The 13,054-nt window shown below is 46.1% G+C and overlaps 1 protein-coding gene across 2 annotated transcripts in view; it reads right to left on the bottom strand.

Moving 5' to 3' along the window:
• Positions 1–270: 270 nt before the first annotated feature.
• LOC142881550 (low density lipoprotein receptor adapter protein 1) overlaps positions 271–13,054 on the bottom strand; it is a 32,279-nt gene continuing 19,495 nt past the window's right edge. Inside the window, exons 4-10 of one of the 2 annotated variants that reach the window (XM_076015892.1) lie at positions 10,171–10,285; positions 8,647–8,719; positions 8,254–8,340; positions 7,074–7,204; positions 6,419–6,453; positions 4,108–4,136; positions 271–3,444 (exon numbers count right to left, since the gene is read on the bottom strand). In XM_076015892.1, the coding sequence (XP_075872007.1) occupies positions 3,398–3,444; positions 4,108–4,136; positions 6,419–6,453; positions 7,074–7,204; positions 8,254–8,340; positions 8,647–8,719; positions 10,171–10,285 (517 nt within the window). In that variant the 3' untranslated portion in view covers positions 271–3,397. The remainder of the gene's footprint in view (positions 3,445–4,107; positions 4,137–6,418; positions 6,454–7,073; positions 7,205–8,253; positions 8,341–8,646; positions 8,720–10,170; positions 10,286–13,054) is intronic. The other variant, XM_076015893.1, reaches the window with a different exon arrangement.

Raw genomic sequence — 13,054 nt, 5'->3', positions numbered from 1 at the left:
GAGCCCGGCGAAGAAAGGAAGGAAAGAAGGCATAAGGCTTAAATCTTCTATTTACAGCAGAGAAGCTCGTCAAGGACAGAGACAAACAACTTAGCCCGTCAGATATGACGACAGCGAGCTGCGTCTAATCGGATCCTTCCGCACACGGCCCGTGACTGCCGGAGGACAAAACTCTGTGTGACGGGAGGAATTAAACTACTGCGAGAGGCCTTTTTTATAGCCGCTAGCTGAGACAAACAAACAAATTCACACTTTCACTGCATTGTTTTGTACAAAGTCATTTATTATATGCATAAATATGTAACAAACCATAACAGTTTCAAATTACCGACCATTTTGTTGTTTTTTTTTTACAAGGTACAGGACGACTGCAAGTGTTTCATAAACCAATAAAACTGCTGTTACAGCTGCATCTCCACGCTGTTGGGAACCCTCCGATTGCATAGATACAAAAATGAAGCACCGTCGTTGAAAAAGTAAACAAATACTGTAAACTGTCGGTGGATAATTTGGGAGCTCAAAAGCTTTTTTCACTTCCCCTCGCGGTCGTCCGGGAGTCCGAGTCCGGTCTCCCATCTTTGGACCTCCAACCTGGCGGGTCTGCTTGGTTTTCAGCCGCGCCGGCTCACCTCGAGGTTAGGAAGTCTTTGGTCAGGACTGGACTGGACTGGACAGCCTCATCAATATGCCTCACGCAGCTGGCGGGCTTCGCCAAGGTACAGACACACTGTCGGAGCTCCAAGCAGTCCGGCGGATCAATCTGTGTCATCGTCGTAATTAACGAGGAGATCAATGGGTTTCCAAAGAGGTTCCGGATGGGCTCGGCAGCACAAGTCCAATTCACTTACAGATACTTCTTTATTCACTTAATGTCTTGCTTTAAAAAAATCAATAGAAAATCCTGGGATGGCAGCTGAGTCGCTATAATTTCAGCTGGGAAATTTCACCCATCCATCTTGGTGAGCTCAAATTGAGCCGTTTTCACTATCAGTTGGATTCCTATTAAATGGAAGCGCACTGCATTCACTGAATAAAAACATTTTTCGTTTCCTGTTTCTTCATTTTATCTCATAATTATGAGTACTTTTCTCACAATTAGGAGATATTTTCTCGTAATAACGAGATAAGGTGGCTAAAAAACAAAAACAAATGTTATCCAGTGAATGCAATGCGTTTCCATACTATTTATTAGCAGTGACCAAAGAGTGATCAGCTGCCGCGAGCTGCCATTTAGCCTAGAAGGAGACGACACAGGAAGTGAGCCGAGCTGCTGCTGGAGACGTTAGCATTGCTGTGTTAGCAGCAGCTTCGTGGGAATGGATGGTGTTTTACACGTGAAAATAAGGACACGTTTGAAGTGTTTCTGTCAGTGCATAACATGGTGTTACTGAAAAGTGTTGCGATACAGTGGTCCATGACAGCTCACACTGGGGCAGAGCTAACTGTGCTGCGGTCCACCAATAGGAAGCCGTGGACTGTCGCTAACTGGCTAAGCAGTGAAATACACTAGTGGTGGGAACATGAGCCTGTCAACCACTGCCTCTCTGTTCAAACGCTCTCTACTGGCTCATCGCCCGACGGATGTGCGAGATAAATCCGGCAGATTTGAGGAAAAGCTCCACCCAACCAAACTGGGCCCTTCACTGAAAACCAATTCTGGGCTTATGAACCATGTCCACATCCGCAAACATCCCTCAATCAGCAGCTACCGCAGCATCCGCACGCGCAAAATCTAATCCAGAGAAGGAAAAAAAAGCCAAAGCCGGCAAGTGAATTTCCACCGTCGATGGTGAAACGTGAGCGGAGCCTCGCTGGAGGGTTTTCATTGATGACGCGCCGTCTGTTGCTGCTCCTGCTCTTGTAAATATGAAGAGGATTCCGACCGGTCGTGCCTGAAACATGCAATTAAAGCTTTGTGGTGAAACCTGATAAGCCGTCCAATTATTCAGCAGCCAGTGTCATGACAACAACCCAGTCGTCTCCTCTCCTCCTCATCTTGTCCTCCTCCTCCGCCTGCTCCTCCTCCTCCTCTTTCTCATTTCTCTCCCTCCGTCCCAGTCGTGATTGCGGCGGACAGTGAGAGCGATTGCGACCTCGCCGAGCCGCTGTCCTTCCTGACAGTCGTCATTGTCGTCCATGCAGCAGATAAAAATACGTCTGAGAACAGATTGAGGGGCGTTCCTTTTGCGCCGCGCAGACAGTCAAAGGAGGACAGAATGTGAAGTTGGAAAACTGAGGAAATGACCTGAAAACTTCTCCGTGGAGGGTTGCTGATCGGAAACCAAGAGGGGGGAGACAAAAAAAAAAAAAAAAAAGAATAACTGTGGGGATAATTAAAATCAAACAAGCTAACATTCAATTATCTCTGTACACATCATCTAGCGCCACGCAAAACAGAGCGACATGCACACACGCAGTCACAACCTGACGAGAGCGACGATAGCATTAGAAAAAAAAAAAAAATCACCCTGATTCTAGTTGTCCTACTTCTTTCAATGATACAATTATATCCCTGGTGACTTCACACCATCGACAACTGCGACATCGGCTTGGTGTCGAGCTGACTCGAGTGGGGAGTTCTACACAACCTGCTTACTGTTGTCGTTTTGACAGCACAAACTCATCAAGCAAACCGGAACCAAGCACAGGGACCGTTGGACTGAACGCACACCAGCTTTGGGTTTGATGTGAACACGATGGACGCACTCTTCGACAGGGTGGACGTTACTGCATGGCGTCTACACAGTCGCAGCCACTCGTCTGCCTTTGTGTTTCACTCTCGGCTCTTTAGCGGCGGCGGCGGCGGCGGCGGCACAACAAACAGCTCACTCATCCGCCGTCGACGGCTGATTCGCACTTGGAGTGGCAGCTGGTGCTCCTTCAAGCCAAACGACACCAGCGGGGAGCTTTTTCACGGTTTCACGGCAGACGCTTGGAGCCGCTGCTTCTCTTTACGAGCCGCAATCAACCAAAAAAAAAAAAAAAAAAGAAAGGCTGCCGCATTAAATCTGATCATCTGCAAACTGCGTCGTTCTTGTTTTTGAAAAGTGCTGAATTTCAATGTGGGTGCAGGAAGTGTGTGTGTGTGTGTGTGTGTGTGTGTGTGTGTGTGTGTGTGTGCGGGCTGTCACTCAGACTGCTTTTCACTATCTGGTCATTCTCTGCGGCTCCTCGGCTGAAAACCACCGAGCGAAGGTTCTGTTCTGATTCAGTTTTTGCTCCCTGGCATCGTTATTCATTCCCTCCCCCATGAACGATTCGGGGCCTCCGTCTAATTTCTGCAGTGCTGTGAATAGTGAGGAAGAAGAAGAAAAAAACAACAACTATTGTCTGTGTGTGTGTTATTTAGAAGTCGTCGCTGCAGATGAACGACAGTCTTGTTAATCTCCTCGGGGACTCAGAGCTGCATCGTCAGCGCCGGGTTGGGAGCCGGACTGGGCCAATCTGACGGCAGAGGAGGAGGAGGAGAAGAAGAAGAAGAAGAAGAAGAAGAAGAAGAAGAAGAAGAAGAAGAAGAAGAATAGGGAAGGGAGAAGAAAGGAAGAGGACAAAAACTGTAAACACTGGTTTGGAAAGAAAAAAAGAGGCTCTGATGGACATGAGGACACGTGAGGAGTTACGGGGGAGGCGAAGACGATTGGGACGCGTCCCAAGGACTCAGAGTGTCGAAGTGACCGGGGAAACGAATGCAATGAGCGATTATTATGGTGTTGGTGTTCAATGAGGCAAGCACCATGCACACGGCTAGTGAAAAAAATGGACTGATTTACACAAGGACTGCAAGTTTTTATTTAGTGTAATGAGGCGGCTGTTAGGCAGAACCATGAATGAATGAATGAAAAATGATGAAGCAAGCAGTGTAATTTATCGATCTATCGATCTATCTGTATCTGATGCATTTCTATATGAAATCTCTATTATTGTATCTCCTATGGCTCTGTTTCTATCCTCACTATGCACATATCAACACACCCATCCGTCCTTCCACCCAACAGGGTTTTTTTTCATGGCTCTCGCCACCACAGACTCACAACAACACAACACACCACACCGAGTTCATTGACGTGGCTGACGCAAAGACTTAAAACGTGCAGTTTTTCCTTTCACCTGTGTCCATGTCCTCCACCTCCAGGTTGCTGCGTGTCGGGGGGGGGGGGGGGGGGGGAGGCAGAGGAGGAGACAGAGGGCAGAAAGAGTGAAGGTTAAGCACTGACAGAGCGCACGCAGGAATGGCAGCGAGACGGCGGGTGCACGTCGCTCTTCCACGGGGCTTTAATTATTCAGGCAGGCTCGGAGCGACACCGGCGGTTGCGTAACAGTCATTTTGACTCGGAGGACGGGATGTTAAAAATGGGGGCCTTCAAACAAGGAAGCGGATGTCAATTAGTTCTCAGAGCAGCTGCGACATCCGCCCTCCAGATGAGTCTCCCACTTCAATAACTTCCACTCAAACAGGTGCAAGATGCAAAAAGCCCCCAATGTTATTTTGGTATTTTCGTAATGATTAATGGTGGATTGGATTTATACAGCGCTTTTCTAGGCACTCAAAGCACTTTACATTGAAGCCATGATTCATTCACACTGGTGGTGGTGAAGCTCCATGTGTAGCCAAGCTGCACCAAACAGCCCCTCCGACCACCACCGCCGCCAGACATCCACTCACATCCGTACGAGGCACTGTGGGTGAAGGACACAGCGGCAGACCGGGATGGAGCTGGATTTGAACTGCCAACCTTTCGGCCATTGGCCAACCCGCTCTACCTCCTGAGCTACAGTCAGCCCAAGTTAAGGCAGAGAGATGGCACCAACCACTGCCTTGTCGATGCAAAAGCAGCCACACACTGTTAAAAATAACACAGCGGAGGCGGGTCCTGACCTCGCCGCATTTCAGGACCGATCTCGTAGCGCCAGCGCCACCCCCCCAAACCCCCACATCGCAGCCTGACACGCTGGCTGACCTCTGCTGAGAAGGTCTAAATCTTCCGACTTTTGCTCCTCCAGGATGTCGGATCTGGCAGCGTCTCACAGCTCCTCACCGCTGCCCCCCCCCCATCCCTAACTGAGCAGGGAGGTCAACACCCGCCCCTGCTGTGATCATCCTCGCTGATGCCTTCCCGTCGACGGTGTCTGAGCCACTCATTTGTCTTGACAGCCTTTTCAGTTGGTCTCCCCACGTTAAACTGCCTGAATTGTCGTACAATCGCTGTGTGTGTGTGTGTGTGTGTGTGTGTGTGTGTCTGTCTGTCTGTCTGTCTGTCTGTGTGCATCCAATGAGAAGGCCTGTCACATCCTGACCTAGGCTGAAAGATGAGGCGCCCATGGATTTCTCAACCAATCAGCTTCTTAACTTGTGTCAAAAAGCCAAAAGCGAACAAACTGCTCTCAACAAACCATAGAAGAAGAACTGAGACTGAGACTTTTTATTCTGCAGTCTGCAGGCATCTCACGGTCACCAAACTTCCTGCCTTCAGTCACGAGGCTCTTGACCGGGATTGATGGTTATCAAAAAAAAAAGAAAGAAAAACTGCTCTCTGCTCATGACACGTGACTTCTATCATCCGGTGACTGACAACGCGAGCCCACAGATATTCAAGGTTGCACAATATTAGTGTTGGAACAGAATAATGCAACAGCAGCAGAGAAGTTCAGCTTGGATATTTTCATTGAAAGATGCACTCTGTTAAAAATGTGAGGTATTTTGTTTGTCGTCAGTGAATTAATTCACTTTCAAGCGCACTGAAGTTCAGTGATTCAAAATCCTTTTTTTAAAAACAAAACAAAACAAAAAAACAGCTTGGTTGAAAATCAAATCTAATAAATAAATAAAATTCAGCTTCTAGCGATACAAATTTTACAGTCACTATTGATTTATACAGTGGTGGATGTTGTATTGCACTTTATTCTGGTTCCCCAGCGGGGGTTAATAAAATTGTTTGTGTGAGTGATTGATTGTTGAAGCATGATTTATTAATGAACTCACATCAACTTGTTCAGAATAAACTAAAGTCGATTACTGCAGAAACGTTGGTCCAAATTACAGCTAGCCTGTTGCTGTAATGAATCATTTTTAATTAAAACACTGATCCATTGTCAAAATCTATTCTAAAGAGACGTCTGAAACATCTGCTAAATTCATCTTCAGGATCAAACATCTGAGTTAAAAGTTCTTCTCATGGATGTTCACCTGGAAACGGCTCCCACTGGATTTTCTTTCATCTTTTTCAGACTGAACTGGCCTCGTCAACTGTTTCATAAAGTCTCAGTGGACATCGTCCAGGTGAGTTTGTGCACCACCACATCTCGTCTCCTGCTTTAAATGAAACGAGCAGCTCCCCGGTGCTGCAGTGAACCTCACGTCATGTAAGGAAAAATGAATAAATAAATAAATAAATAATAAAAAAAAAAAAAAAAAAGTTACCTTGAGAAGGCGTCGTCCAGTCCGTCCTCCACATCCTGCCGGGACGCAAAACAAATGAATCAATACACGCTGAGTCAGCGGTCTGTCGTCACTCGTTTCATCTCCATGATGCACATGAGACGCGGATATTTAATAAGCAGAATAAACAAAAAAAAACAACAAGTCAATAGATAAATATGATGTATAGTTTCAGAGTTTCAGGTCGCTATGGACAGTGTTGGCTGTCGAAAGCTCGTCAACACAGTAAGTTAAGGTCTTAAATTGTCACCTGTGTTTCCTTCATTGGGGAGAAAGTAATGGTGGAAACAGTTGACCTTGCCCTGGATTAACGTTTTTACGACTTCATCATCATCATTCTGATCAAGCGGATGCAGTGACCTTTTTTCCACTGAAGATCCAAATTAACGATCTGCCTTCATCGAAACAGAATGTTTCGCACACAGGAACCCGAGAAACTTTGAGGCAGCGCGATATGCGGGGGGGATTTTTTAAGACTATGCTGACACCTAGTGGTGAGATCATGTCACTGACGCGTGGAGACTAATCAGCTATTGCAACAGGTACTACTTGTCCAGTTCGAGCAGAAAGATGAATTACCGCCTCCTGACTCAGAAATAGACTCGGCCTATCAGCTGATTGGGATGACGTCACCTACCCAGGAGTCGTGTTTGATTGGACGCCGCCGGGTGGGATTGCTGCGTGGCGCCGGCGAGCTGATGGACGCGGAGAAAACCGGCCGCCGGGGCGGCTTCTCCTCCACGCCGACGGGCCTCTGGGCCTCTGGGTCTGAGGGGAGCGGCGGGGCAGAGGGGCAGAAGATTAATGGGTGAAAATTTCAAAGTGTCAGTTTAGTTCTCAAAAAGAAGGGACACCTTGTTGTGCAGCTGGTGCCGGCGGCACTAGTGGCTTTTTCTCCACAAATGGACAGAATTTAAATGAACGGGCGAAACCTTGAGAGATTTCTCTCTCCGGTCCTCGAGGCTTTCAGCTAAACTACTGAAGCGGCTGCATGAGGTTGCGGCCGCCGCCGGCCGTGCACAATTTAATTGAGAGGAGCCGTAAAAGGTCGATTCCTCACCGACAATAAACTGAAGGAAAGATAAAGTCTTAACTCGCCGACCCGCCGACCCCACAGGTGTTGGATAATATTTCCGATTCCAAAATGCCACGGCTGCCGGGAGGCTGTTAAATTTCCACCGTTAAACTCCCTGAGTGCTTAACGAGGAGCCGTGTAATTAGGTCTGGAGTGTGTGAGAAGTGACTGAGGGTTGGATTAGGGCAGGGCGCCAGGGCAGAGGGTCAAACTACCCAATCCCAAGGCTGCATGGTCGGGTGTGTTGTGGAGATTCCAAAATCTGTAACTAATTTCTGTCCGACAAACAACTCTGTGGCTTCTTGTGTGTATTTTTCATATTTAGAAGAACACTTATATTCTCCATTATTTGGCAAATACACTACAAAAATAATATCTGAGGAGAGTGTGTAAGAGGAGAGATGTGGCATAATAAAATGCACGACTCAAGCAAGGCCAGGCGATCCATATCAAATACTTCACGACATAAAAGAACTTGTGTTGTGTCTAAATGCTAAAATCTAGCGACGGCATCTAAAGTTGTTCTGCAGCTCACAACCATTTACCCTGAATGTTCAATTTTATTCCCATTTTCAGATGAAAAAGTTGTATAAACCAAATAAATTGGATGTCTGCCGTGGCTTCTTCAGCTCTTCTGGATGTTTGTGTGACAGATGGGCGTTTTCACAGCTCTTTGTTCACCCTTTCAACCACAAAAAAAACACTTTGTCTGCTACTGCTGTGAGAAGGAAATAAACCGTACTTGGTGCGGCACACTGAGCGCCCGCCGTCTCTTTCTGGCCGGTGCTCGCGGCGCAGGAGCAGCAGGTCCGGGCCTTCTTGCTTTTGTCTGCAAGGCAGAAGAAGAAAACAGCTCTCAGCCTCACCCCGGAGGAAAAAGAAAAACCTTTAGATGCATCAGTAGCTGAAGTCATTCAGCCGAAACACAGGATGCGTGTTTGGGGCTGCCAAGGCCAGACGTGTGAATCGATTCCTCTAAATAGCCGCTTTCACAACACAGCGTGAGGGGAGAGAAAAAAAAAAAAAAAAAAAAAAAAGCCCACTAAGATATCAACGATTGCAGCTTTCCATGAGCAGAAAGTGAAAGAGGCTTTTAGTCAGTCGGCCTGTCGTCACCTTCATTCAATAAACTCACCTTCCTGAGCAATCTCCCAAAGATCCAGGGCCACTTTAAAAGCCTGTGCGACGGTGAGAGTGACGGCCTGAGCCTGGGCAGGAAACACAGCGAGAGAAGACAGGAAAGACTCAGTCAGCACGTTAAAATGCAGAGTTTCACTGGGCAACGCTCACATTTCGACTAATCGGACTTGAATCCTTATCCTTGTATTGTATATATTCAGCTGAGAAAATTGACTTATTCACGGGAACGTGTCCACCTCCTCAACACTAGGGGGCGATATCAGTCTTTTCTGCGTGGTAATTTCCTGTTAACCTTTCGTCGCGCAATAACAAAACAACTGCAGCGCGATATAACACCGACGTAATGTCCGTACAGGTCTTCAATTTAACGAGTTTCCTCATCGAACTACTGCAAATTTGCTTCTATCAGCTGTCTACCTCTGTGAGCTACCGAGACTCGCAGCTAGCACGGCTTTCTTCTCATTTTAAGCTAGGTCGCGATTTAACAAGAACACAGGAAGGAGGGGAATAATCACATTCAAAAGCAGAGCTGCATGCAACAGAAAACGAATATAAGAATTTTAAAAATGAATTTAGTCTTCGCGGGTGCAAATATACGGAAGCGTATTGCATTCACTGGGCAAAAAAAACAAACTGTTTTTCAGTGTAATTGTGTCTGTTTTTCGTGCAAATTTTTTTCCGCCCTATTTTCCCCGAGTTCCATTCTTTTATTGAGAGCTACATATAATGGAAGCAAACATGACCAGCCTGTTCAGTTCAATCAAATTCTATTTTGACATGGGTTTAAGACACTGGGAATTAGTCCTGTCTTTAAGTGACATAGATGGCATTACAATTAGTTTATCAACCTACGTAGGCATCTGAGGACTTTGCGGTTGTTTCGAGGGAAAGCCCATTCAGATATTCTCGACATCGCAATGTTTCTCCGGGATCAATTGGATAAATATGGCATCATGGCTCCATGGATACAAAATGATGCATTTGAAGTGCATTCAGACTGATTACGTGTCACCACCGTAGAGCACATCCATGCCGTAGAGTCACCTGTCTACTGTTTTCTCGCGGTATTTCAAAATAAAAATAAAAAAAACAGGATGGAAAAAAATGAGCACGCAAAACAGGGCAGAAATAAATTAGCACGAAAAACAGAAATAACTACACTGAAAAACAGATTTATTTATTTTTTGCCAAGTGAATGCAATACGCTTCCGTACAAATACATGACAGGTAGGAGAAAAAAAAAATCTCTTACAGGTTGCTGTATAATTTGGTCTAGATTAGTCAATACAATTTTTTTAAACGGTAGTCTGATATCTGATGTGCTGTGGCTGCCACGAGAGGGAGCCAAACACCACAATCAGCAGGACCAAGTTTGCTGCTTGACATGCAGTTCACATTTATTGATTTGCTCTGCCTAAAAAAAAAAACAACCAAAAAATTATGATTTGGGCTCCTCCTCCCGAGCTGCAACAACAACACAGGTTACAAACTCTCAACTCGACACATTCTACACACTCACAATCTTCCTCTTCTGGCAGAGGAACGCGTGGCACTCCAGCGTCTCGTTGAACTGACTCTGGGAGACGTAGGCAAAGACCTTGTCCTGAGTTTTATCCGCTGTGCAGTAGGAGATCCTGAAGAGGGAAGAAAAAAAGACGATACGCACAGTTAGAACCCGGTGGCGTTTGCGGTGATGAACGAGTATTTGCAGAAGACAGGAAGCATCTTGCAAACGCGACGCCTGGAGGCGAACGTCGCCTTTGATCAGGGCGATGCGCGGCCCGCACGGCTCGTCACCGTGAGCCGAGCAGGCCTGTTTATTCAAGTCGTACCTGACAATTTGGGCAATAACTCAGGCTTGACTGTCTCCCTCCCCCCCCCCCCCCCCTCTCTCTCTCTCTCTTCTGCATATGCATGAAGGGGAAGTGTTTATCTGATGCTCTGTTAGGTCCCCACAGTCGAATGTGTGGAGAAATGTGACAACCAGCCAACTGTCATCACGTCCCTGAAGCTTCAGCTCCATTTAAACACAGACATCCAATTAAAATAATAATAACAACACTTCCAGATGCAAAACCTGACTGGAAAATGTGGTTGTTTTTTTTTATGTTGCTCATTGTTTTTTGGTCTTCAGGTATTTGGACTAGTTCAAGTTCAAAAATGCCACTTCTTCACTTTCAAAGATCACAGGAAGAATATGATAAGAAGTCCAAATGATCCGATTGGATATGCAACATTTTGGCTCCGTATGTTTGGACACTGCAGCAGGCCTCCAGAGTTGGAACGGTTTCTGCGGTTCTGCACACTAGAAACAGACTCGAGTCCTGACATTTCAGTCGTTCAGGAGGAGGATGCTCTTCTGCTTTGGTGGACGGATGAGAAGCCGAGTGTTTCAACAGCGTAGGAGGAGGACGGAGAGCTCGTTGCTGCGCTCAGACAGAGTGTTCGACAGTGTGTTTTGAATATTAAAAAACCAAACAGGAAGCCTTGGGCAACAGGCAACGTGATTTCTCCTCCTCTGGATCTGCTCAGTCCAGACAGCCACAATCAGCGTTCACTCACTGCAAGGTTATCTGACAGCAATCACAAAGACTTCAGTTTTGCTTTTCCAGGACAAATTACGTGTCTCAACTGCAAAAACATGATTTCAATGATTTTCCCCTTTTTGCAGGATTTATCTTAGCAGACTTGCAGCTTTAATTCTACACAGAGTCACTGGAGTGCTCTACATGCACCGCCGCCAGCGATGATGGTCTACAGCCGCAGTGCATGAACTGGAGGCGGTGCTGCGCCTGCTGCTGGATGGGAGGAGAACTACAAAACGCAACGATGGGCGCAGGAATCACCAGCCATCAGATTTTTTTTTTCCCTCTTCTGCAGATTGTTTGCTGGCTTCCTCCGCCGGTCCATGACCCACATTGCAAAGCCCAGGACACTCAGCTGTGCCCCCCCATCCCCCGCCTCCTCGACCCACAACCCACCCACTCCCACTAACTTATATTTAGGTCCTAATTGCATGTGGGGAGGAGGGAGAAAAAAAGAGCGAAGAAATCGTTACAAAGATGACCTATTTAAACAGAAGGAAAACAAGAATTAATCAAAGTTCCTCGTGTTGTTGATGTACTCTTGACTTTCTCTGTAGGATATTATCAGCACCCCCAAGCCGGCTATATAGACTTAATAGACTTGCTAGCTGAGGTCTGTTTGTTCCCGAGCCACTTGATGTGGTTTACTAAAAATCTTTGTAGATCAATTATTATCATAAACCCATTAATCCTGCATAACGCAATCACTCCCACCGTGTTACTGCCAGCACTTTGACATTAACAGCACAATCAATAGTAATTACATCCTGCACTGTTACAGAATATAAAAAAAAGGGGGGGGCGGGGGGTAGAACAGACGTTTCCATAAAGTACTTTAAGCAGCAGGTTGTACAAGGTTTAAACCCGCGTCGGTAGATAAAGTCGACGTGCTGCAGGAGGCTTCAGCCATGAACATCCGTCTCCGGTTATCACAGGCTGCAGCCGATAAAGCCAGAACTTCTGAAACAGTTCTACTAATACTTCAGAAAAGGAAGTCACGCTCATTTTTCTCACAGCTTGTGAGCAGAATACCAAACACGTTTCGCACCCGGATGGGAGCGCAGCGTGTGACAAACAAGCGTCCCAAACTCCGAGTGCCTCATCTGTCCTTGCAACGACCTTTCCAGACACGACAACGTGAGAAACGTCTTTACGCAACTTGTTTTGAGGAAGCTGAAACGTTCTTTCAGGAGGTTGTAAACAGAGGGCTAAATATGCTTTCTTTACTTATCTTTTTTCTCGACTATACTGTGTTTTTGGATAGTACATTAATAAATATAAATAGATAAAATAGTGTTTGGTGACTTGACACAAAGCATAAAGGACAGAGACTCTCTTTGATTTTAATCAGTGTTCATAATGTTTTTTCTTTTGTTGGCTTCCAGCTTCAGATCAGGGGCTGCACTAACAATCTCCCTAAGCAGTGAAAAATGTGAGTGGCACACAGACACGGTAATTGCAGAGTGGAATTCATGTGACAAGAACGCAGATCACTGCTGAAATTTTACTCCCGGCACAAACACAACAAAAAAAAACTCTTCGTACGTGTAGAATTTACTTACGAAGAAAACTGTTTAGACAAAACTTCATTACTGCCAGCAAGACAATGGTTCATATTCACAAAATAAGCCTTCCGCTTGAAACAACAAGAAGGGGGAAAAAGTGAAAAATTGACAGCAATTTTTTTTGTTTGTTTGTTTTTTTTTCCTTCCAGGAGGCTCGAAACAACACAAGCCGAGCTGTCAGTCTGCATCATATCTGCACAGGAGCTGCCGAGCGCCAGCCTTTCATCTCCTCGCTGCGTGTTCACCAGGCGCC

The sequence above is a fragment of the Nelusetta ayraudi genome, unplaced genomic scaffold (genome assembly GCF_046127955.1).
Source record: "Nelusetta ayraudi isolate G7.1 ecotype Tasmania unplaced genomic scaffold, CSIRO-AGI_Nayr_v1 ptg000202l, whole genome shotgun sequence".
In the NCBI taxonomy this organism is placed as follows: Eukaryota; Metazoa; Chordata; class Actinopteri; order Tetraodontiformes; family Monacanthidae; genus Nelusetta; species Nelusetta ayraudi.
The sequence above is the reverse complement of the archived record's forward strand: the minus strand, read 5'-3'. Positions and strand labels throughout refer to the sequence as shown.